The following is a 25,903-nucleotide window of genomic DNA, read 5'->3' on the forward strand; positions in this document are numbered from 1 at the left end:
CACAAATTAGGCGGTAGGTGAATTGGCACAGTTCCCCTGAAGTCAAATGGCCTTTGGTGTGGTAATGTCCTTCAAAGATCCTTGGGCTGCTCTTCAGTCCAGGCACCCGAACAAGTCCATTCCATCAGCAAGAAGTGTGAGAGAAAGGGGATTTCCAAGCATTGAAGAGCACAAGTGATTGCTTTCATCAGGCCTTAATGAAGTCTGAGTAAAGATATACTGCTTTTTTTTTGAGGAACTCACTTTTCAGGATGATGTTTTACAGAGCCCAAGAGAGCCAAGGAAAGTGAGATTATTTTTTTTGGTGGGTTTACTTTTTCTCCATTGACATTCCTCTTTTTCTTGCCACTCACATCCGTGGAAATTGGAAATAGGAAAGACCTTTGATGGTAAAATATATTTTTAATTTTGCCTGGGTGAGGTTGTAAATTATTCACAGGGACTTGTTTCTTCTCCTGATTTTACAACACAACAACTTTAAATATGCAGAGACTTGTAATGAGAACTGGTGTTAGAGGGGAGAGCTAAACACTCCACCAGCCTCAAGCATGGTGAGCAATGGCAGGGAGAAAAGGAGGATTTATCTTGGCAATGGCAGTCCCAGGGAAAATGTAGATGGAGCTGGGCATGCATTATGCACGGAAGACACGCTCTAATCATAGTCTGTGGGCTAAACAAGAGCTCTGGGATATAAAAGCAGAGTGTCCTGGCACACTGGCTCTCCCAGGAGCTGGTGTCTCCTCAGCAGAGCTACAAGCAGTTCTGCCCTGGGTTACAGTTGTTTGTAGTTCAGCCTGGTGTCTGAGGAGGTGGCAGACGAGTGACAAACACACAGGAAATTGTCTGGCTTTGAAACGCCAGCTGCTGCACGGGCCCCAGGAGGGTGGGAGATAGAGCAGCACCTGAACACAGCAATTTCCACACCTGGCCACAGGAGGAACAGCTCTGGTGCCTTTCAACCTACAGAGCAGCCAGGTCCCCTGAGAGCCCAGTAAAAACCCAGGTCTGCTCCAGTGTGGTTCTGACAAAGGCATTGGTGAAGGGTCACTTTGAGGGCATCCATGCTCTGGGATGGAGCTGAGAGCCAATTTTCAGGAAAAGCCCTCAAGGAAAAACAACTTTGAACATAGCATTCATTTAATAAAGGAGAAATTAAGACTTAATAATGCAGCAAAGTTCTGTTAACCTCTCTTGATCCAAGAGTTGCTTTCCCGTGTGCCCCCTCCATGGGGATGCTGTGCTTTTCCAGCTCTGCACAGAGCTACACAAAATAGGTTTCCAGCAGCAGTGTCCCTGCTCAGCACCTCTCAATCCTAGGGACAGCACTGATCCTTCAGGAAAAAGCATCATCGCTCATGGATTTTAATTCTCTCTTCCTTTGGAGGAAAAAATGACAGCTTTTGTGGGGAAATCACTGATCCCTACTGTCCCAGAGCACAGATTTCTCTTCTCTGTTGTGTTTCTTAGTGCCTGGTTTGTGTTGTGTAAGGATCAAATCCAATAGGAGATCTGCTGGTGATCTGACACCAGTGCTGCTGCCTGATGTGATTCCACCCAGGCTTCCTGCCTGCCCTCTGGCCAAGGCATTCCAGCCTCATTCCTCTAGTGAAAACGAGCTAGTCTGGAATGAAAAAGTCCTGATTTTTGTGCCTTGGCTATTAATATAAGGCATGATATTTTTCCAGAAAAAGTTGGTTTTTTCCAATTATTGGTGGAATTGGTAAAGAGTTGATGGCTGTGAATCACAGTTAAGGGAAGAATTATCCCAGGTGTTCCTTCTCCTGCCACAGCCTCACAAAATGGTGGTGAAGCATCATTTCTCATTTCTCTCTACTGCATCTCCTTGCAGTTAAATGACTCTGTTACATGAGAGATCCAAAACTTCTGGCTCAAAATACACTTTCACACTGATCCAACCTCTTCAGTGGCAAATGAGTTGACTCATGAAAACTGACAATGTTTTTTCAAATCCTCCTGAAAAACACAAAGAGATGAAACTTGAAAAGGCACTGAGAGTGGTCAGTGCAGTGACCACTGTTCCTCACACTAACCACAGACATTTTATTACCTGTATCTTGCGGGCTGTTTGTTGTATTCACCTGTTGTGTCTCATCAGATACAGGGGGTTAAATCCCCTGGAAGATGGATTAACTTTGTTTGTGTGGACAGAGCCTGATGTGGCAGAGCCTTGATCCCTGCCAAGGTCTCCTCACAAGTTCAACACACGATAATGGTAACGGTCAGAAAGGAAATCAAAGCAATTGTTTTTGTGAGAGGTAACAGTGATGATATTGTTACTACCACAGCTTTGATCGTGGTCAAAGGCCAGTCTGTTATTTTTAACAAAATATTAAAGACAAAGTTTTACATGCCAAACTTCTCCACTTGGGTCCTGCGAAGCCAATTAAAAGATTTCAACTGATCAATTCTTTTGATGAAAAGTACCTTCTTTCCACAAAAAAAAAAGTCCGTTTTTCGTCTCAAAGCCAAAGGCTGAATCCTCAACACAACTATTGCTTGAAAAACTGAAATCTAATAAAAATATTTTGATTTTCATCCAGAATATTTTCGGTTTGTTTTCAGGCATTTGGCTTTCAGATAAAAGCTGGAAAATTTCCAGGGAAAGTGAGGGGGAGGGCTTACCGCGATTTTGGGTTATTTTTTTCAGATATGCAATAAAAGAAGTAATTTGGATGAATTAAACTATTTCAGCTAACAAGATTTTTAAAGAAAAATAAGTTCTTGTTCTCTTAAAAAAAAAATTATGCAAAGATGATGAAGACCAAAATATTTTTTGATCTTGAAAGTGGTGGTACATACTTTTTGGACCATGCTATCACTGCCAGAGGCAGTGAATTCATCAGTGGTTCATCTATCAAATAAGAAGAAGCACCATTCTTCTCATTAGGAGAGTTATGCAGAAATGGCACATTCCTCCCATAGCTGTGTCTGCTCTTCATTTATTAAAATCCAAGTTTCACATGTTAAGGATGCAGGATGGCATTCCACCTTTTTAGATCTCTGACAGTGCCAATCTTATGTTAAGAATGAACTGGATTTTAACATGCCTCACCCAGCACAAATTGAACTGTTAGGTAAATATGCCTTCTCGGCTTCATGTCCTTTTCAGATATGTTTTGTTACATTCAGGTCTCTGCTGATGTTTATCAGTTCTTAACTGCTTCACTCCCAGATCTTCTGGGTTAGCATTTCAAAATCACCTGCTTTTGTCCCGTATCTAGTACAGTATTTTCACTCTCCACTTATATTCCCTGAATGAGACTCTGGGAGAGGAAAGAAGGCAGTAAGGGTGGTTAGTTTAAATTAAATTTCTTATTTACTCTTTCCTCTGATTACTTCTCTCTTCACTCATCCCCTTTCCCTTCCCCTTTTGCAAGGCCACTGGAAGCTGAAGAGGCCCAACTAACATTTGTTTGTCCACTGGACCTACCCACACACTGTATTCTTTTTGCAGTTTTCCTTCTAGCAATCAGGTCACACAGAGACTTGCATAAAGTGGGATCTTGTCCTGTCAGGTGTGCATCATTCTAGAGGCACTACCCACAGAGAGGATGTTCCTCGAGTGGGACAGATGGGCTGAATCCTCTCCAGCAGTTGTGTCAAAGCTCTGCTGGCTAAAAAATATCCAAAATGTTGTCTACTCAATTCAGTGGAGCTGATTTACTTGTCTGGTGGACATAGCCTTGCTGTCTGGATAGAGGAGGAGGCTTCTCTACATCCCCCTGGGGTCCTGGTGCTGGCGAGGAAGGGCAAATTCCTCCGAGAGTGCTTTAGGTGTCGGACTTTTCTTTCTCTAGGTGCAGTAGATGACACCACTTGCTCCTGTTAAGATGGCCCTACCTGGCAGCCTGAAATCTCCTTTTCTTTCTGCTGCAGGAGAGGAGGCCTTAACCATGTACATGGACAAAAGCCGCCTCGACAGAAAGTCAGGAAACGCCACCCAGAGCGTTGAAGCTTTACACCAGCTCGCGTCCTCCTACTTTGTAGATCGTGATGGCACCATGAGGAGACTCCATGAGATCCAGATCTCTACCGGAGCAATTAAGGTACCACATACTGCCTTAGGAAGTGGCAAAAGATCGTGTGTCTATACGGATTCTCCAGGGATTTGGGGCAGGACTTTGCCGGTCTGATATCTTTGGTCACAAGTTGTTTTGTTCCCAGGGTTAGTTTTTCTCTTATTCAATTGAAGAATTGATCTTCCCAGGGCCACAAATGTCTGGAAAGAGGTGGGCATTCAGTGTGGTGGTTGTGTAGGATGGGAGACTTTCACTAAATTTGACAGGGACTTCTGGAAGGGAGAGAGGGAGCAGAGGACCCAGATCATTTATGGAGGTTGGAAGGGAAAGGCAGGTCTGTGAAATGAACAACCCTGTGCCACCTAGGAGTATTTGTCTCCTGGGGGTGTAAGGCTGCAAAACATCTCTCAGCTGAATTTGCTACAAGAAAAGGTGAAAAACTCAGTGTGGCATTACTGAGGCATCTGGAATGAAACGGACTGAGAGACAGCTTGGGGGGTTGCAGCAGGAAGAAAGGGAAGCTGCTCAGAGAATACAAAATAGGGAAAATGGCTCTGCAAAGGCTGCCTTCTCTGAAAGCAATCATCCTACACTGGGCAGGGATTTTATTGTTGCTGAGTTCACTCCAGGGAAGGTGATGTGGATGGAGTCATCATTGTTAGCCATTTCTGAAGGGTTTCAGCTCTCATTACTGTTCTGTGCTGTCTCATGGCTGAGTCTGTTCCCTTCTGGATGGGAGATTGTGTTGAGATACTGAACCAGTGACAGCAGATAATCACCTGTGGTGAATTCCAGAAGGGCAGCTCTCCTCCATGGCTGGAAACCAACAGCAGCAGCACTGCAGGTCATCTGTGCCTCCATCCATCCTCAGCACAGGGCTGGTGTTCACATCTGTTGTGGGAGCACCAGGCACCGCTGTGGGCTGGCAATCCATCTCTGTTTCTTGCTTTGCAATAAGAGAAGCCAGGGAATAATTCCTCTACAGGCTTCTGATGTTCTCCAGTGGCGATTGTCTATGAGAAACATCAATAAGCAGGATCCCATTGCCAAGCCCAGAATAACCTGAGGTACCCTGAAGAGAGCAGCCACAATTCATTCTGATTTTTCAGCTTGCCACTGCGCCAAACGTTAGCAGTGTCTGTGCAGGGTGGGGCCTTTTTTCCCAACTAGGGAAGATGTGCTTTGGGTTATATCAGCTGGTGACAAGGAGTCCTTTGAACTAAAAGATTTTAAAAGCCTGGGGAAGGTGTGAGGCTGCAGTCAAAGGGAACGTTCTTTCTTTTCTACATCCTGTGTAGGTAACAGAAACTCGGACCGGCCCCCTGGGCTGTAACAGCTACGACAATCTGGACTCTGTGAGTTCTGTCCTTCTACAAAGCACTGAGAGCAAACTCCACCTGCAAGGTAGGGCCCAGGAACCAGGGAGTGGGGTGGAAATGGGAGAGGGGTGCCCTTTCTCTGAGCCTTTTCCCCTCTTCTCTTTGCTGTGATACTGTTGTGTCTGGAAGTTCCCTGAAGCTTCTGGTGGCTTCACATGAGGCTCAGCTGAGCAGAGCCACGGCTGACCCCAGTGAAGTGTCTGAGTGCCCTCTGCCATTGAATTTTGATGGACTTCTGTGTATGATACACACACCAACATAAAAAAATGTGACCTCTTCCATCAATATTGAAGGAGAATTCTGTCCCCATCTCTCCATCCCTCCCGAATCGCTGATTTGTGTAAGAGGTTTGCATATCAGCTTTTGGGACTCTCTAATGACCATAATCTTTGGGAAAAGTCACAGAGGTTTTATTTGAATGCTAGAAGCCATGGCTTCAGTCCCAGATGGGGAGCTAGTCCAGAAGTCAACAGATAGAGGTCATGGCTGAATTAATAAATAAATACATGCTGGTTAGCAAGAAGTCAGCTTCAGTAGAAGGAAGAAATTCACTGGGCATGTAATTTACGAAGGTTATTCCCAAGTTTTTTACAAAATAAGGAAATGTGGTATTTAATTGCTCATTTGCCCAGATGGTTTTATTTCTGGAATCCTTGTACTTGCACAAATTTTAATTTTTCAGATGAATGGGTTACATTACATCTTCCGCTTTGAGTATAATTTGGCAAGTGCTGTTTTAATCTTTGGTTTCACAGAAACTGGGTTTCATTTACCAAGTAATGTTGTGGATATAATATTATTGTTGTTATTATTTGCCATTAAAAATCATAGGCAAGTTGTTTTCACTATGCCAGTGATTACCCAAATCACTGAGTTCTGGTTCTTACCTAATTAACAGTGAGCAATTTGAGGGGTTTTTTACACTGTGCTGATAATGAAAACCCAAGGATGACACATGAGATAAGTGGGGAAGCAGCTAAATCAGCAGGCAGCTTGGGTTTAGGCAGACAAGTGGGTAAATCAATAGACCTCTATTGGTTATCTGATCCTACAAGAGAGGAGATAAACCAAGGGGTGGGGAAGGAGGTGGAGGAAGAGGGGAAAATTAGGAGACAGAGGGGATGAGGCTGGGATCTCTGATGGGAGCAGACAGAGGACCTTGAGGGTCAGCCACAGGTGGGTTTCATGCTCCATGGCTGAACCCAGTGCAGGGAGGGGCTGGAGCCAGGCCAAGGGAGACAGCAAGCGAAGGGAGGAAGGTAGGAGCTCTTCCTAATAGATCAAAGTGACCTTTAAGGCTCCACCTGCATTTTCTACCTAATCTGGAGTGTGGTTCTTGGGATAATTACCCAGGATCCTTCCTCTGCTCTGAGAGGCCTCATTAGGAATTAGTCACAGGGCTGCAGCAGGTAATGGATCGTGACCAAGTCTCCTCTGATCTGATCAGCAGCCAAGCATGAGCTGCTGACAGAAATCCATGTTCCTGCCTTTGTGTCACTCCAGCTCTGAGCCTGGCTCAATAAAAGAGCAGCTTCTTCATGACAGGGAGAATTTCTCTGTCTGAACTTGCTGCTGCCCAGCCCTGGGAGTTGGGGTTTCAAAGCTGTGCCTTTCAGGAGAGACTGGGTGGACTGTGGCACTGATTGCCATGGTCTGGTTGACAAAGTGGTGATCAGTCAAAAGTTGGACTCGATGATCTTGGTGGTCTTTTCCAACCTAAGTGATTCCATGAACCCATGTAGGGTTTGGGCAGGTTGATTTCAGGGGAGGATGGTGCAGGGTGTCTGGTGCTGCACTTGTGGTTACTGGGACAGGAAAGAATCACTAATTTATAAACCAGTATCCTGTGGGCCCAGTATGCCTGACATGCACTGGGGTATATATATACACATATATACACAATATTTATCCCAGGAGCCACAGAAGGTCTCCCTTTTTCCCAGCACTTCCTGGAGCAGGATCCCTGTGGTGATGCAGGGCAAGAAGCCAGCAGCTCTACAGCAACGTGGTGGGAAAAGGGGAATTTGTGCTCCCTGGGCAAGTGTCCTGGGCAGAAATTGGAAAATTTGACTGAAAAAAGCAACACCTTAAAAAATTTCAGGAAATCCAAATTTCAGAGGCACATCCTGTTGTATTAATACTGTTATTGACAGTATATGTCAATATTGGAGCATAGCACTATTTCAGTGAGGTATAATGCTTCTGTGCTGTTCTAAACTGTGCAAATAAACAGGAAATGTTGCATATCAGGTCATTTGCTGCATCAAATATGGTCATATGTTATAATAGTATATATAATGCATGTTATATGCAATACTTATATAATATTACATATATTATATTACTATATTTAATATTATATTATTATAGATCTGTAAATACCCTTCTATATTATACATATATAACTACATAGAGAGATATATTATATACCTATATAATATATATGATAGTATAACATTAGAATTTACATTACAATTACTATTAAAGCTTTTTCCAAGATGGGCAGAACAGTAATGACCAAAATGGGCAGAATGGTAATGAAAGCACAAAACATTTCAGCTTTTCAGTGCAGTGAAATGAGGGAGTATGAAAAAATACATTTAGAAAGTCAAAAGTGCTTTTGGAGTCAACATGCTCTCACAAAATGCTTCAATGAAACTGCATTTTCAACAGAGAACTCTTCTGTGGAAAATATTTCAAATAGCTTTAATTTAGAGCTGGGGAAATTTACCTCTTTTAATGCAGGAAGCCTTTTATATACAGTCTAAAGCCAACATCTCTCTCTAATAGTTTCTCTAGGTGAATTAAGGACATGTTCCCTTGTCAGACACTTCATATGCTGCCTGTAGTTATCTAAGATAAACTTATACCAAATTGGTGCCTCTCTTCATTTTTAAAGAGGAAATTTATGCTTTACAAAGTGGCAGAATTCCCCCTCTGATCAGTAAGTTACCTTCAAACCTAAGATATTCAAGTCAGCAGCAAACTTACTGTGTGCATCTGTTATCATCTCCTGAGGCTGCTGTTGGGGATGAGCCCATTCCTTGTGCCCCCTGGCTTGGATTGAGGGATTGTCCCCATGGAAATGGTCCAATATTCCAGTTTTTAAGACCAGCTTGCCTCTCTTCTTGGCCGCTGACAGGAGGTTGTTTCATCAGTAGACAACAGTGAAAGATTGAATATATATGTGTTTTTCTGTATGCTTGAAATACCCAAATAAATTTGTTAGAGAACAACACAGCATTTGGGATATTTTATTAGGGTTGTGGCTGGCAGCAGGGCTTTCCCAGCTAGCACAAGCTGCTCTGTGGGGCTGTTATATTCCTTGGGATTACAGCTTTCCTGCTTTACAGATAGAAACTGTAGCACCAGAGCAGTGGTCTCAAAAGATTGATGCCACCTGTGCTTTACTGACAACCATAACCCACTGAATTGCAGCAATATTTAGTCCCTGGGCATGGGCTAGAACTACACATGAAAGGGAGGATTCCAGGACTCGGTGAGATGCTGCTGCTGGCACAGTGCTTGTAAAATCTCTTGCTGAGGTCTGATCACAGAGATGCTCAAAACTAAAGCAAAAAAATTGATATGAATCTACACTTGTCTGGGGATGATGAGGAATCTGTGAATATTTATGTGTGTGTATATATATATATATGAAAGTACTTCTGTGGAAATAGGCACAGCTGTATTTCAGTAACACTGATTTCTTCCACAAGGAAATTCTTGGCTGGAAGATGTGAGTCACATGTAAGCCCTACAGCCTGTTTGAAAGTCAGGGGGTTGTGTTTGGAGTGTGCACACTGGTGCTCCTATGAGTGGCTGGATTTGGGTGTCACCTGTGCAAACACAGCTCTGAGTGTATGCTTCTTGTCAAATGCTTCAGGTAACTGATGGATAAAGCAAAACCGCTGATGAAGTTAAGTATTTATATAAGTGCTTTGATGAGTTGGTGCTAGGTCAGAGGTAAGAGGTCTGATTGCCCCTTAACATGATATTATTTCTTACAAGATATTGTAACATGATATTATTTCTTACAAGAGGAGGTTATCCTGGAAATGTTATTTTTTTCCAGAAAGCATGAGTTTTATGGGAAGAAAAAGAGTATCCACGTGAAGCACTGAAGTGTTAGAACGTGTTGTGTTCTGGAGATTACAGGGTATTCATGTTTCTGCATCTGCTGGAATGCATGGAGGATGTCCCTTGGAATGGGAAGTGCTTTCCCTGAAACTTCAGTTGCTTTTTTCACCCTATTCCCTCCAGGAAAAAAAAAAAAAATCTCCAAAGTCAGGATCATTCATAGATGGGACCAAACAGCTTGTTGTGCTTTACCCAAGTTAAAATTCAAAGAGAAACTATGGAGAACTTAAGAGCCTGAGGTCATTTGATCATGTTCGAAGAGCCAGAGCAGGTTGCTCCTCCATGAAGCAGAGTGGAAAATGTATTCATGGGACTTGGACCATGAATGAAGAGTCAATGCACATCAAGAAGTCCAGCTCTGCTCTCATGTGAGCTTGAAAGCTCAGTGAGTACAGCTGCCTTCAGGCTCTCCAGTCCCCTTTGTGGATCAGTTCTCCAATAGCACTGCACTTTCATTCCATCCTGAAGGAAAGTTTGGATCCTGGCAGGTGGGACCATCACTAATACCCATGTGAGGATTTGACAAGGGACCATCCCTCTGTTGTGGTTGTTTCAGATAAATCAGAGAATCCCAGAATGGTTTGGGTTGGAAGGAACCTTAAAGCTCACCCTGTTCCACCCCCTGCCATGGGCAGGGATACCTTCCACTATCCCAGGTTGCTCCAAGCCCCATCTTACCTGGCCTTGGACACTCCCAGGAATGGGGCAGCCACAGCTTCTCTGGGCACCTTGTGCCAGGGCCTCACCACCCTCACAGGGAAGAATTTCTTCCTAATGTCAAATCTAAACCTACTTTGTTTCAGTTTAAAGCTGTTCCCCCTTGTCTTATCATTACAATCCCTAGAAGAGGCTGACCTTCAGGACATCCTGAAGACAGCAGGAAGAAATCTGAGCTTCTTGTTGAGACACATCTCAGAAAAGACCAAAGGGACCTCATAATGATGATCCTCTGCAGGCCAGTTGTGAGGCGTTTGCAGGGATGCTGTACTGGTCGGCTCTTTGTGTGTTCCTTCCAGTCCCCAACAGCAAAGCTGAAAAGGCAGCAGGATCTGTGCAGAAACAGTGCCACTGAACGCCAGGCTTGAAGTCCTTCCCTGTGCAAGTGTCACAAACATATTCCCAGCTGGACAGTGCTCCAAGATCATCCTGCCTGGAGGCTGCCAGTGGGGTCAGGCAGAAGGGCAGCTTGCTGCCACCAAGCATGGTGCTCACCTAGACCAGGGGGAGAGGAAACAGGGCTCCCTGGGCCTTCCACAGCCTCCTGAGCCCCCAAACCTGCTCTTCCAGAGGGACCTCATTAAGGCTGAAGTGCATCTCTGGATCCAAAAGCAAAAGGGTAATGGGGGTCCCAGGGTCACCACCCGTGGCTTTTCTCTTGTCTGAGGTGAACACAACCCATCAGAGATGGACCTGCACACCTGAAAGGGGTCACAGCCCTTTTTGCCATTCCTGCACACTCTCATCCTCTGAATTATTGTCTGATTTTCATTCCACTCCCATGAGCTGTCAGGCACAAATCCAGTAATTCAGCACAGCAGAAACACAAACAGATGGGTAATTGACCTGCGTGCCTTCATTACACTGGAGTTCAGTGCTGCCATTCAGGCCATAAACTCCTCTTGCTGCCACTCCAAAGTCCCTGGCCTTTTCCAAGTGGGGTCCCGTGAAAGGCTCATTTGGAGTCATTGTCCTCTGCCTCTGCACCACAGACACTGACAGGGGCTGACAGGCAGGACTTGCCAGATAGAAACAAACAGCTGTGAATCCTCAGGGAGATCCATAGATAGTCTGGAGGAGGACAGGATGGAAAACCATGTACACTGTGCACAGGGCAAACACTTAAACTCTTAGTACGTCCTCTGGTACCTGAGCATGGGTGCACTTACACTAATGCCTGCACAGATGGATGGATACACAAACACTTGCCATGGAGAAAGGACAAGGGGATAGATCTCCCTGCTAATGTAAATCTGCTGAGCACCACTGAAATCATTGGCACTAAATCCATTTGCACTTTTATAGGATTTGGCAAGTAGCCTTCCTAGCAGGGAGCAAGCTGTGAAGGCTCAGGTACCCAACTCCTGTATTTATGCTGTGGGAGCTGGGCACTTAACTCTGTGAGGGTCTTTTACAAATCCACTCTTGTGTTATTTACCTTTCTTCTGTTTTCCATTCCTTCTTATTTTCCATTTCAGTGTGTATTTTCCTTTTTTCTATGGTACCAAACCCATTTAGTGTCTCTCAAAACAGGTAAGAGCAGCATAATGCTCATTGCTTCTGAACTAGCACTTGGTTTCAGGAGACAAAAACAATCACACCTGGGATTAAGGGAGGCTTTGCATTCAGGGGCTTTGTACTGTGCTGGGATCTGGGAATGGGATGAAAGGGTGTTGGGAAGAGAGAAGTTACTTGTCGCCCTTCTCCCACACACAAGATGGGCTCTGTTCTCAGCTAAATCACTACTTCCCCTGGAGGGATGCAGGTGGTACCTTCGTTATTCATGACAGCTTTTAATTCTTCACCATAACTTTCCCAAACTGCTAATGAAACAGGTTTTGAGGAATAAATACCTGAAATTACTTTTTAATTTACTTTTTTTCATCCCATAACCCTCTTGTTCCCTCTCCAGGTCTCCAGATCATCTTCCCTCAATATTTACAAGAGAAGTTTGTCCAGTCTGCCTTGAGTTACATCATGTGCAATGGGGAGGGCGAGTACATCTGCCGGGACAGCCAGTGCGGCTGCCAGTGCTCTGAGGAGTTCCCTCAGTGCAACTGCCCCATCACCGACATCCAGATCATGGAGTACACACTGGCAAACATGGCCAAGACCTGGACAGAAGCCTATAAAGATCTGGAGAATTCAGGTAACTGAGCAAAACTCACTTCTTCAATTCATGGCTGATTGTATCAGGTAAAAATATTTTATTCCCTCAGTATAATGCTCTAGTTTGGCTAAAAAATAGAGGATATTGAGCTCAAACCCAGGATCTTAGCCTTGAGAGAGTACCCTTTTTCCCTCTATTAAACACACAGACAGGAACACACACCACACATGGTATTATGTGTACAGGGATATTTTCCATGGAAGTGTGTGATTGGTCAAAAATCTGATTTTTCATACCAAACCATCTCCAAATCTCTCTTTTAATAGTTCTGTGGAGAATCTTCCATAATACGAATGATGCAGAAATTGCTTTTCAGATTTGCATGAATGATTTATTCTGCTTTGGTGAAAGCAATTCAGAGGGAGAAGAACACACAGGACAGATGACACCTCCTTTGAGGCAGGGAGAAGAAAGGAAAATGACTCCTCTCTCCTGCAGGGCAATGTCTGCTGCTGGGAACATTTCTCTTTTCTATTTTCTCCGCAGGTGAGGCTGGGGGTGCCAGCAGAGTTTGTTCCACGTTGATGCTGGTAGTGGGAGTAGTTTACCCATAGCAGGTGTGTTGTACTCATGAGATACACACTCTTGAGGGCTTGAGGTAGGAAGGAGCAACACTTTCAGTGAATTCTATCCTTTAGCAAGTGGCCTACTTGCCCCAAAACCACACAGGCACCAAGCAGAACTTCATCAGGAACTTGTCCTTGTGTTGACTCTCATCTTTCAGTTTAACCAGCTACTTTCCAACACATTTTCTTCAATGATTATTGTCACAACTGCCCAGATCTCCATGTCAGGGAGGAAAACTCTGAGAAAAGAACCATCTAGCTAAATTCAAGAAGAATTCTTCCTAAGTTTTCATTCTTTCTTCATGTTGAAGGTCACCATAATCCCTTTAACAGCTGAAATGCAGTAGCCTGTGATGTTTCCTTGAAGGGCTATTGAGGATTTTCTTCATACTTCAACATGTGGCCCCTGCTGGTGTTTCTGATGCTGCATAGATCCTTATGTCCCACTCATGCTGTCACCTTGGTGCTCAGCTGAGCAGTCAGAGTGGGAATTAATGGCCTGAGGCTAATGCCCATCTTGACCAGATCGCCCCATGTACCTTGGGGAGCCACAGGGCTGGGCAGTTCCAGGAGCAGGTCACCAGCTAACGAGGTCAGACGTTTTCTGTGAGTTTCTATGGGTTCATGGATGGGGTGGGTAACACCAGGGTAAACCAGAAATGTGGATTTCAGGAGCTTTTGCCAGCTCAGTACTACACAAGTTTACAAGGATTGCTTGCAGTGCTGGCCAGCACAGCTCTGCCACTGGTTATGTGTTACCAGTTGTTAGTTCTGGCACAGGATCTTCACATAAGGTGCTCAAGAGTCACAGGTTGGTCTCATTAAAGCCCTTCTCTTCCCAGGGGATCTAACCCAGGCACTGAGAAGGTGGGAGCCCTGTGGAGAGGGGAGTTCCAGTCCCACAGTCTCTGTCCCTGTCACATTCTGTCCTTGCTGCACTCGATCCAAGCACAGGCCAGGGTAGATAATTATATTCAAGCTCCCTCCCCTTGAGATTTGAACTGGGGAAGGTGTTTTTCATTTGCCATGTTAAAGTGACATATTGCAGTGCAATTTCTGCCATATTCCACCCAGGGCTGGAGGCTTTTCAGGGCTAGATGGAGTGATTATCTTTATGTCTAAAGATGCTGCATCTGATTCATCACTTTGATGCATCATGCGTGAACTTATCCTTTGAGATGGAAGTTGCTATCAGAAAAGACTGCAGTATTAGTGTTTTGCTTCTTTGTTTTAATAAATATTCCCAATAACTAGGGGATTTTCTTCATTATGAACAGCAGAGGAGAAATCTCTGATGACATCTGAAGGCTTTTCCAATAAAGTGGACTGAAAGTCACAGGAGTGCTCTGAAAGCAAATACCATTTTGCACAGGAAGCTACTGAGAGCCTAAAACATTTGTATTCTGCTTCTGGTCTGTGTTGGATCCTCTGTTAATCTGAAAAAATCATGCAGGGTGAATCAGGAGTTGGTGTGATTTGGAATAGTATCTTCAAAGTCAAGGAGGATGCAGTGAACTGAAGCTGCTTTGAATCAGCTCAGGAGTTTTTTTAGCCCTGTGCTTCACTGCTTGTGTGTAAATTGAGAAAAATAACACTGCTTTATTCTTGGCATTTTAGAATGGCTGGTCAAAAAATTCTGTGACTGTGGATTAAAAAACCCCAACTTTTAATTAAGTCATTAAGTCATTAAGTGGAGTTTTATTTGTTAATTTCTTTGTTTTTTTCAAGACTTTTGCCTTCTGATGTAAATGGGATTTTTTTTTTTCTTTTTAACTCTGGCAAAAGGAAAACTTAATCTGTGAAAGGGATGTCTGACCTGTCAATTCCCTGCGGTGGCACTTGTGATGCTGAGTCATTGCCATGGGACTGCCTTAGGGATGGGGTGACTCGGCAGAAAGAGGGGCCAAGCTGCATCACGGGAGGTATAGTCCCAGACATCAGCAAGGTTTTCTGTGCAGAGGAATAAAATAACAATAAAGGCAAACAGACTTTTAATTAATTGGAAATTCTTAGGGTTAAAAATGAACTATTCCCAGAAATAATGAATATCCCCATCCATACTGTTGGTTTCCAGGCAGAGTTATAAATAAATATAAATAATGAAGAAACGATGTTGGTTTTAAAGTACTTTTTTTCCTTCATCACCCTAATTTTAAACAACCCCATCCAGCTTTTATTTTGCCAGATTTGCTGCTCATTTGTTTTTCCCCCAACGTTGCACTGCGGTAGCAAAACGTACACACTGCACTGAAACTCCTGCCTTGCCCGTCTCGATGAAAAATGTAGCACATTCATCATCAGAGGGAAAAGAGCCTGGGCTCCTGCACAAACAGGCTTTTGAGGAAATTGATTTATAAGGGGCGGGAAGCAAATGCAAGGCTTTTACTGCTGAAAGGTACCTGGAGTAATCAGCATGGTCAACAGAAGCAATTATACATGATGGTACTTTCAGAGACCCGCGGAAAAGCAGAGTCAGGTTTGGGGAGGAGAAGGGCACTGGAAGCAGCATTAAAACCAGAATGAAAACCTGAGAGATGGCTTAAAAAAAGGAATCTCTTAGTTATCTTTGGGGGAGAAAGGAGATAAGCAGATGTCCCATGGATGCTGGTAGTGCAGTGATGATGATGATTTTTATGAGGAGCTCAGTTACACCATGTGATGAGTAGGATGTGAACATCCATTTACCATCCATGTCAGGATGGGACTGACTAATGTACAGATATCCTTTGTTAGGCAGTTAAGTATGAACTGCAAGTTGATGAATAATAGGAAATCTGTTATGCAAATATCTTTAACTTTGTACTATAGGATGTAAATTATCTGGTCAGATTTTCTCCACTAATTCTGTGGATTATTTCTTTTTATTTGAAAAGATGTCAGCCTTTACAAGCTCTCCTTTTCTGACTTTTTTCCTTTGCTTTTGTCCTCTTTTCCTTCTGAAAAGAGGATGAAGGAATTAAAAAAAAAAAAAAGGATTGGGAAAGTATCAGAAATAATGTAAGTAATGTACAGGAAAAGATGGCTGTACTTCTTGTTGTCTTATTTGAGAAGTTTATGGCAGGGGTCTAGTCCAGCCTCCCTCTAGAAGCAGGACCATAGCCAGCACTAGGTCAGGTCAGCCATGGTTTTGTCTAGCAGAGTCTAAAATGAGAGATTTTTATACATCTCTGATCATGTTCCAGCGCTGCGTTAACTCCAAGTGAAGAAAATTTTTTAGTAAATCATTTTAATTTCTCAAGCTGCAAACTGTGTATTGCTCCTTGTTATAGCAACTGTCTCTAAAAAGAGGAGTTTTGTTCATAAATGTGAGTACCTTCTGAGCAGTTGCTGCAGTAATTATTTATCCCTTGGCCTCCTCTTTACCAAATGAAACCAGTGCAGCTCCCCACACCTGACTTTGCAGAACTTGTGCTCAGGCCCTGGAGCATCTTGGTGTCCCTCAGCTCTGCCCTCCCTCTGTTCATCCCTTTTAGGTGGGTGCCCCAGGTGTAGCCTCAGTGGTGCCAAGAAAAGGTGAATATCAACTTCCCCAACCAGCTGGATTCAGCCCAGTATGACATTTTTTTCCAGTGGAACGGACTGTTAACCCACCTCATCCCCAGGACCTTCCTCAGCTGGTTGTGCCCAAGCCTGTGCTGCCACATGGGGTTTTTCTCTCCTGGTATAAAACGTTGCTCTTGTTGTTATTGCATTTTATGGAGTTCTTATTGTCCCACTCATTGCATTTCTGAAGGTCTCACTCTGTCAAATATGGTTTTCTACCATCAAAAATTGAGTTATTTTTCCCTGAGAAAGTTGAAACCATCTGGTTTTTTCCCATCTGAGGATGTCCCAGCCTGGTAATCAGAGTCTGAGCAAACCACCCTTCTCAGGGAGGAAGGAAGGGGTGATCATAAACAGAAACAGTATCAGAATTTCTGATTGTGATGAAAAAAACCCCTCCAACAAACCCTGCATAATGGTAGGTTTTTTCATTATCAAACAAAATAATATGGAAATAAAGTGATCAAAAAACAACAAACACAACAAACAGCAACATTGAACAATATATTTTTCGATCAATTGGATTTGTTCCCTTTAGCTAAAATTGACACCTTTTGTTCTCACCTGAGCTCTGCAAACTATTTTATTTTATTTTCCTCATTACAAAATGCAACTCATTTAACTTCAAATGGAGTTAAATGAGAGGAAAGAATCAGAATGCTCTTTTTAAAAAATGCGAAAGCAGGACATTTTAACAGCATCCAAACCTTTCCTCTGGGGAATTTTTACAGCTTTGTTTTTTTCCCCTTTTTTTTAATGACACAGCCAAATGCTTTGCCTTCAACAACAAACAGCATTTCAGGAGCAGCTAAAAAACAATATAAATGGGAACTCTTTAACTGACAATGATTACAACTCCCAGCTTTTTGTTTATAACCCTTAGACTATAACCTCATGCTCCAGGGAATTTCTCTCTTTTTTTTTCCTCCACCCTGTACACTTTAACTGTGTTGTTTCACCTTGATATTCACTATAGGGTTTTTTTTTTCCTGTATGGGAGCAGCAACAGCCATGGAATTAGTGGCTTCCTGGGGCAGAGTGACAGAACAGTGAGTTAATGGACATCACCTTCCTCTGGCAGCGCTGATGGCCTCATCCATCACTGCTCTTTCTCCCTCAGCTAATGAAAAGCTTTGTAACTTTGTTACAGCTCCGAAACCTCCATATTTCTCCCCATTTCTTGTGTGTGTTCCAGATGAGTTTAAATCCTTCATGAAAAGGCTACCTAGCAACCACTTCCTGACCATTGGGAGCATCCACCAGCACTGGGGGAATGACTGGGACCTGCAGAACCGCTACAAGCTGCTGCAGAGCTCGCTGGAAGCCCAGCGCCAGAAGATCCAGCGCACTGCCCGCAAACTCTTTGGCCTCAGTGTCCGGTGTCGGCACAATCCAAACCACCAGCTGCCTAGGGAAAGGTACCTGCATCCTTCCTCGGGCACAGGGGGGCTGGGCTGGGGGGCTGGTGGAGCTGAGCTCGGGCTTGGACCTAATCCCAGCAGGGTGTGTTTGGATGTGGGTTGTGTTGGCATGGATGTTTGGGGGAAACGGTAAAATCTGGGAGTGGGTTGAAATTCCTGGAGGTGTAGGTAACTTTTGTCACATTCCTGATTACACTCACATCCCTTCAGTGTGGTTTTACCTACCCAGGGGAAGGGCATCACTTATTCTTTAAGTTCTGCAAGAATATGTTTAGTCTGTTCTGCAGACTAAGCTGCTTTTTTGTGGTTTTTTCCTCAAAATCCACAGCCAAACTTTCAACCTCCACTTGCTGTTAAAAGGGACGTGGAGCACAAGGTGCTTCAGCCCATTCTTGAATTGTGCTCCTCAGTATCTCCAGAGTGAAAGAGAAGCTTTAGTTTCACTTGGAATACATCACATTGCTGCTGTGAGAGGCAGAGTGGACCTGTAAAATCTCACTGAGCAGAAGCCTTGCAGGGTTATTACAGGTGGAGAGAGCAGATTTTCCATTACTGCTACAGCAACTATTGATATCTAATAATCCCCTCCTGCTGGCTCCTTTCAGCTTTAACCTGTAGCCGAGTTTGCTTCAAGTCCTTTTTGGAGACTTGCATTTCTGGATTTTAATAAACATCTCTTGCTGTGTCTTTCTACATTGTCTGGAATGAAGCAATACTGAAAATCTTATGGAAAAAAATGAGTCTGAGTACCTTTTCTTCCAAGCTTCTCTTGGAAGGGTCAGGCCAAGTTAATATTTGAAGAGAAACTGTTTGTCCACTTCCTTCGTTAGCTAAATATTCAGTTTCAAGAGAAAAATTGACAGATTGACTGCTGTCTACTGCTCTCATCCAGCTCCCTGGCTGCTGAACACGCTGACTTTTCATTTCATGCTGGTGCAGCTCAGAAAACTCTTCCAGGGCTTAACACCTCTTTAATTACCAAGAAATCTCATGTTTCAGGACAAAGATTTGATGGACTTACTAGGGATGAGGAGAAATATCTATTAAATGTAAGAGATTATGAAATAAAGTCTTTGGAGAGCTTCCTAAACCTGGCCCATCTCTGCCAACTGGCTGAGCTGTTCTGACCAGGCTGATGCTGGAGGAGCCACAGGCATGTCCAATGTGGATTTTATAGTTGTGCCACAACAACAATGACAATAAAGTGAAACAGCAGCAAGGAAATCTCCATCCAACCACGTTGCTCCAAAACATTTAGACAAATATATCTCCAGCATTTCTCATCTATTTTAAAAACCCAGCCAAGCAGAAAGGGAGCCTCCAACTACTACAATGAAATCTGGGGGAAGGAGGATGGAATGGATGATGGCAGCTGGGTTTTTAAGTGACTGATGTGCTTGATTTGTTTAAGTCAACATCAGCAGGCGTATTATCATTTCTTTTCTTGTTTGTCATTCTGCATCTGCAGCGAGGCGGGGGGGCAGTGTGGTAGGAGCTCTGTAGTGGAAGAGGTGCAACCCATCTTTCTCCTCACAGAGCTGGAAAATCCTCTAATTTTCTAATTGTTGCAGTACAGAGTGACAGAAGCTTATCAAGCATACCAGTGGCTTTGAAAGGATGGCAAGGTTCTATTAAGAGCAAGCCTCTCTCTCTTTAATACACAAAATTGTAAGCCTGCATTATACATTCAAAGGCAATGTAAAAAAAAAGAAATGAGATTGCTGTTGATTGTCCTCAGGGAGAGGAAGAGGTGGTGTTTCCAAAAGGAAGATAAGGAAGGAAGAGTAGGCCTTCTGGCAATTAGGCTGATTCTCCATGACCCTTTGCAACAGCTAAGGAGACAGAGATATATAAAAATATAGATAAAGATATAGATAGACAGACAGACAGACAGAGGTATATTCGGTCTGGACTTTTTTTGTAAAAACCCAGGAAAGTTTACAGGTTTAAAACAGAGGCAAGTCTGTTGGTTTAAAAAGGAGACCACTCCTCAGTTAATAAAGCCTCGATGTTGAATGATCACCTGTAGTTTTATTTTAAAATACCGGATGTAAAATAGAAATAACATCCAATGGAGAGAGCAATTATACATGTTCTGGCCTCCAGCCAGAATATATCTCACAGCTGCTGAGAATAAAAATAGCATTTTTTACTTCACTATTCTGTACAGAAAACCCAAAAGTACCCCCAGAGCAGCCAGCACTGGTTGGAAAGTGAAAGGTGAGTTTACAAAGGCAAACTTTTCACGTCCCTGCCTTTTTTCCTTGCAAATAAAAAGAAAAATCTGTCTGGCTCCCTGTTTCCAGCATTGCCAGGGAACCACGTGTCCAGTGAGCAACAGTCAGAAAACACTGCAAAGTAATTCTCACTCAGAGCTTGGCCTGCATGTCATATTTATTTTCACTTTAGAATCATGGAATCATTGAGGGTGGAAATGACCTCCAAGATCAGTGAGTCCAACTTGTGCTTGATCCCCATCTTGTCACCCAGACCAGAGCAGTGAGTGCCACATCCAGGCGTTCCTTGGACACCTCCAGGGGTGGGGACTCCCACCACCTCCCTGGGAAAATTCTAAATGAAAATCAGTGGCTACTCTGGTACTGGATTTTAGCTGTTAAACAGTGGCTCTTTCCAGCATCCTCCTTCTCTGACACGTCTTAGGTACAGTGCTGTGAGTTACCTTCTGTCAGCTGAAGGCTTTGGCTGGTCCTGTGTATATTCTTAACCTGCCCCAGTTGCAAGAAAAAATGGGGTAATTTATACCACTTTTCTTCTCTCTCACTCTCTCACACTTCACACTGTCGTGTTTGTAGTCGATGCCCAGTTCTGCCCTGGATTCTGTATTTTCATTTAATTACATCCTTTATTGCTGCCATCAGCAGATGGTAGGTAGTCTCCTGTTTCATTTTCTTCTTGTTTTTTTTAGTCCTACTTGTGTCTTTGCTGAAAGCTGAGACATACACATGCACACAACAAAAAACAACCTCCCATCCTTCCTCCACAAAGCTCATCTGGGGAACAGGAATTTTACTGGTGTCCATTGCAAGATACCAGCTCAGGTTTCTTTCCCATTTTATTCTGCTGGCTGCTAGTATAAAGAAGGACAGAACGATCCAGTGATTTTTTTTCTAAGACAGAACACACCCAAAATGGACAGAATGTGGTCACCTGACTCTAATTTATACTGTGTCCCCTGCTTTGGCCTAGCAGTCCTTGGCCCAGGAACTCAGGGGCATTATCAACCCCTAAAACCTGTGCAAAGCATCAATCCAGCACTGCACAAGGCTTCAGATGGGTGAAAACATGTTTGTATTGCTGAAAAGTGAGTAAAAATTCACCTGTGAGCAGAAGGCAGCCTCAACCCCCTGGGATGGTTTGAAAATTCTTGTTGCTGTCAGCTTGCGGCTGTGTTTTGCAGCCACTTTGTGCTGTGCTGTCCCCTCCCTCCGAGGCAGAGCTGTCCCAGGAATCAGGAGGAGCCCTGTGCACTTTTTCGAGGGACCTGGGCTGTCACTGTCTCCCTCTATAGCAGATATTTATGGAGGTCCCTGCCTTGCTCCCAAGCTCCCCAGCCAACCTTGTCCTTTCCACCAGCAGAAGAGCTCCTCTTGGTTGGGAACAGGGGAAAGAGACCCTGGCAGCCCTGTACCACAGGAAGAATGTGAAAATTGTCTGTTCCCACATCCAACACTTCCGAATTTTTCGTCTAATGCCCTTCCTTTTTCCTCACCCTGGCTTTTTTTCCCTTTTTTTTCACTCCTTTTCTTCCTGCTTTTCATTCCTGCCTGTTCTCTTTCAGTTGTTGGTGTTACTGTTTTTCCCTTTCTCCACCCCTGTTACTCCTGCCCACTGTGTTTCTCTCTCATTTTTCCTTTTACCTGCACATTTTCCTCTCTTTATTTCCAACTTTTCTGCTTCTGCTCCTTGATTATTTCTTTCCTTCCAGCACTTTCCTCTGTTTTACACTCTCATCCCTCCACTCTCTCCCTCCCCCGAATCATCTTGCTGTTCTTTGCTGCTGTATCATTTAATGCCTTCTTTGATACAGCCTACAGCTTAATGATTATTCGGAGGTCAGGCGATGCAGGTGCCATGAATTTCACTAATCCAGCTCTGAGAGCCTCTGTCCATAATCACTCCTCCCGTTCTACAGGGGCTGAATCCTAATTTGTCATTAGCCAGTCCTCTCACTGCAGCACTACCAAGAACTTTTTGCCCAGAGGAGACAATGAAGTATTCATTAGCCAGGGGGAAGACGGAGGGGAGGGAGCAGCGGCTGCACAGAGAGTTCTGCTGAAGACTGTTGAGAAAGGAGTCGCTGTGCCCAGCTTTCCTGGGGCAGTGGGAAGGGGGAAAAGGGGGAAACAAGGCAACATGGCAAGTGGGTTGTGCAAAAAGTGAATGTGGGTTGCATTGTCATTTTCTAGGAGTTGTTCCAGGGCTGCAGGATGTGGAGTTGAAGGTGCTGACACAGCAGCTGTGGGAGTGGTGGGGCTCAGGGGTGGGTGAGTGGGGCTGATTTTAAGGGAGACTGCAAGAGGTGGTTAATTAGCAGCAATCTTTTGGGTTTGTTTAAGGAGGAATAGTTTTAGCAGCTTTGTCTCTGTGCATCCTGGCTTCCACCCTCTTTTCTGCTGTTCTGAGCTCTGCACCACAAGCAGAATTTGCAGCTTGCTTTGCCTTATCCTGTTATGGGTCTGTTTTTTAGAGGGTGGGGCCAACTGCCAGTGACCTGAAGAGCAGTTTTCTCCTGCTAGCCTGGGAGTTCTGCTGCCCTTGTGATGTCTGATAGCCCCACAGCCTCTGGCATGGCTTTATCAGCTCCATTCCCATGTCACTGTAGCACTGCTGGGATCCTTGGCAGAACACCGTGCCTGTATCAGCTCCTAGAGCAGAGTGAAGAGAGAGAGATCAGATGAGCATTTCTAACTGGTAGCTATTTCTTAGAAGGCTTTTGCTCATCACCAAAGGAGTAAACAGCAGATGAAAGATTCAGTCTAGAAATAGACTGGAATAGCTCCCAGATGCCTCAGCAGGGTATCGATGTTCCGAGAGCTCTGCCTCAGATATATCCCTGAAAACACTGTAGCTCCAGCAAGATGCCAACACCAAGTCCCTGTGAGGCCTTACTATGCTAATTCTTCCTTCTCCCCACCTGCAGGACGATACAGGAATGGCTTACCCGAGTCCAGTCCCTGCTCTACTGCAACGAGAACGGGTTCTGGGGGACCTTTCTGGAAAGCCAGCGGAGCTGCGTTTGCCATGGTGGCACCAGTCTGTGCCAGCGCCCCATCCCCTGCATCATCGGGGGCAACAACAGCTGTGCCATGTGCAGCCTTGCCAACATCTCCCTCTGCGGCTCGTGCAACAAGGGCTATAAGCTTTACCGAGGCCGCTGTGAGCCCCAGAACGTGGACTCCGAGCGGAGCGAGCAGTTCATCAGCTTTGAGACGGACTTGGACTTCCAGGACCTGGAGCTGAAGTACCTGCTGCAGAAGATGGACTCTCGTCTGTATGTGCACACCACTTTCATCAGCAACGAGATCCGCCTGGACACCTTCTTCGACCCGCGGTGGCGCAAACGCATGTCCCTCACCTTGAAGAGCAACAAGAACCGGATGGACTTCATCCACATGGTGATCGGGATCTCCATGCGCATCTGCCAGATGCGCAACAGCAGCCTAGACCCCATGTTCTTTGTCTATGTCAACCCGTTCAGTGGGAGCCACTCAGAGGGCTGGAATATGCCTTTCGGGGAGTATGGCTACCCGCGCTGGGAGAAAATCCGCCTCCAAAACAGCCAGTGCTACAACTGGACCCTGCTGCTGGGCAACCGGTGGAAAACCTTTTTTGAGACCGTCCACATCTACCTACGCAGCCGGACTCGGCTGCCCTCCCTCCTGCGCAACGAGACCGGCCAAGGGCCCGTGGACCTTTCTGACCCCACCAAGCGCCAGTTCTATATCAAGATCTCAGATGTGCAGGTCTATGGCTACAGCCTGCGCTTCAACGCCGACCTCCTGCGCAGCGCAGTGCAGCAGGTCAACCAGTCCTACACGCAGGGCGGGCAGTTCTACTCCTCCTCCTCCGTCATGCTCTTGCTGCTGGATATTCGGGACCGAATCAACCGCCTGGCGCCTCCAGTGGCCCCGGGGAAGCCCCAGCTGGATCTGTTCTCTTGTATGCTCAAGCACCGCCTGAAGCTCACCAACAGCGAGATCATCCGAGTGAACCATGCACTGGACCTGTACAACACCGAGATCCTCAAACAGTCTGACCAGATGACAGCCAAACTCTGCTAACCCCGGACTTAGCAATGGACACCTTGGTGATTGATCTTTTTGCTGTATAAAAAAAAAAATAAAACAAAACAAAACAAACAAACAAACAAAAAAACCAAAAAAAAACAAAAAAAAAAAAAGAGGAAAAAGTAAAAAGGAAGAAGGAAAAGTGGGGGGAAAGGAAGGAAAAGAAAAGGGGAAAAATAAGATTTGTAAAATGTAATTAATATACAAAAGAGAAAAAAAAAGAGGAAATTCTTCATTTGTTGAAAACTAAACCCGTTCTAGCAGCTGTATAAAACTGTCAGGCATGTTTGTTATTTCTATATCCGTCATAAAAGGGTAACACCGTACTCTCTCTTGACCTTGGGGGTGTTGCTTGCGAGTCCTCAGGGGCAGAAGAGGAAATAAAGGGAGAAGCAGAGAGAGGGGCAAACTTCTGTACTGAACTGTCAAGTTTTCTGCTATGCAGGTGCCAAGACAAAGAGACATAAAAAAAAAAAAATCAAAGCAAACAAACAAGAGTTATATGTAAATGTAAAAGAGCTACCATTATTCCTATAGTGGGAGTAAATGGTTAAAGATAAAAGATATTTCTTCTGTTGAGATTTATGCCAGCTTTATATTGAGTTATTCCCACAGCCTGTGCTGAGCTTTGCTGGAGGACAGGAGGGGATGGCAGCCCCTGGGGAGTAAAACTGATGCCTCCTTGGTGGGACCACACAGAAGAGGTGGAGGGTGGGTGAAGGGCTCAGGTGTCCTCACTTTGGGATTTCCATCTTGGAAGATGTTTCACCAGAGGTAGAGGCTCAGCAGATGCTGGAAAATGGGATGTGTGGGGTTGTTTAGCTGACCTGCAGTTTGTGCCCTGCATCGGGCTGATGTTGCCTTCTGTGGTGCCAGAGGAGGAGCAGCACCTGTAAATCTTCACTCACTCATCTTTAAGGCCTTCCTACATAGTCCCTAAAGCAGAGAAAGCCAAAATCATAAAGGCAAAGCTGAGTTTGTCTTTCTGCCTCAGGTGCTGGGTTTTTCAGTAGCACTGGGTAACCCTCATCACCACAAAAACTAAAGCACAATGCAAGGGAATACATTTCCAAGGAAACCTGGAGACACTGAAGGGTACATAGGTCATTTTTGTTCATTGGGAAAGGAAAAAGTCCTTTTTACTTTCTTATGTTTCTGTGGCTGTGAATAATATCCTTGTCTCACTTACACTTTGTCCACAAAAAAAAAAAAAATTACAGCAAATATATGAGAACATTTTATGAAAATATATGCAAAATTAGTAAAACGGAGGGGTGGGAGGGAAGAGCACAACAACCAAACCTACCCTGAGTTTGCAAGGATAAAGCCAAATTAAAAAGAATTGAGTTATCAAAAAAAATACTAAAATAACCAAAAGGTGGGTAAATTTTTTTGGAATGTGTGTGGACATGTGTTTGGATTTAAATGAAAAATAGGATGTTGAATGGAGTGTGTGAATGTAGGATCAGCTGAGCTGGGTGATGAAGCCTGAGCACTGTGGGAGGTGAGTAGTGAGGTGTTTCTCTTAATTTCACTGGTTTTTTTTAGTTAAAGTGGATTGAGAAGTGCTAGTGAGAGATTGGAATTCCTGCCCTCCAGAAAGGGAGAAATAAATCTCT

At 44.4% G+C, this 25,903-nt stretch overlaps 1 protein-coding gene across 2 annotated transcripts in view; it reads left to right on the forward strand.

The window, feature by feature from the left end:
• Positions 1 to 25,652, forward strand: part of BRINP1 (BMP/retinoic acid inducible neural specific 1) — an 87,698-nt gene extending 62,046 nt beyond the window's left edge. For both annotated transcript variants that reach the window (XM_039561678.1, XM_010397651.3), the window contains exons 4-8: positions 3,898 to 4,067; positions 5,339 to 5,444; positions 12,189 to 12,425; positions 17,751 to 17,973; positions 23,138 to 25,652. In XM_039561678.1, coding sequence (XP_039417612.1) covers positions 3,898 to 4,067; positions 5,339 to 5,444; positions 12,189 to 12,425; positions 17,751 to 17,973; positions 23,138 to 24,278 — 1,877 coding nt within the window. In that variant the 3' untranslated portion in view covers positions 24,279 to 25,652. The remainder of the gene's footprint in view (positions 1 to 3,897; positions 4,068 to 5,338; positions 5,445 to 12,188; positions 12,426 to 17,750; positions 17,974 to 23,137) is intronic.
• The last annotated feature ends 251 nt before the right edge of the window (positions 25,653 to 25,903 follow it).

Source organism: Corvus cornix, chromosome 17 (assembly GCF_000738735.6).
Source record: "Corvus cornix cornix isolate S_Up_H32 chromosome 17, ASM73873v5, whole genome shotgun sequence".
Classification (NCBI taxonomy): domain Eukaryota; kingdom Metazoa; phylum Chordata; class Aves; order Passeriformes; family Corvidae; genus Corvus; species Corvus cornix.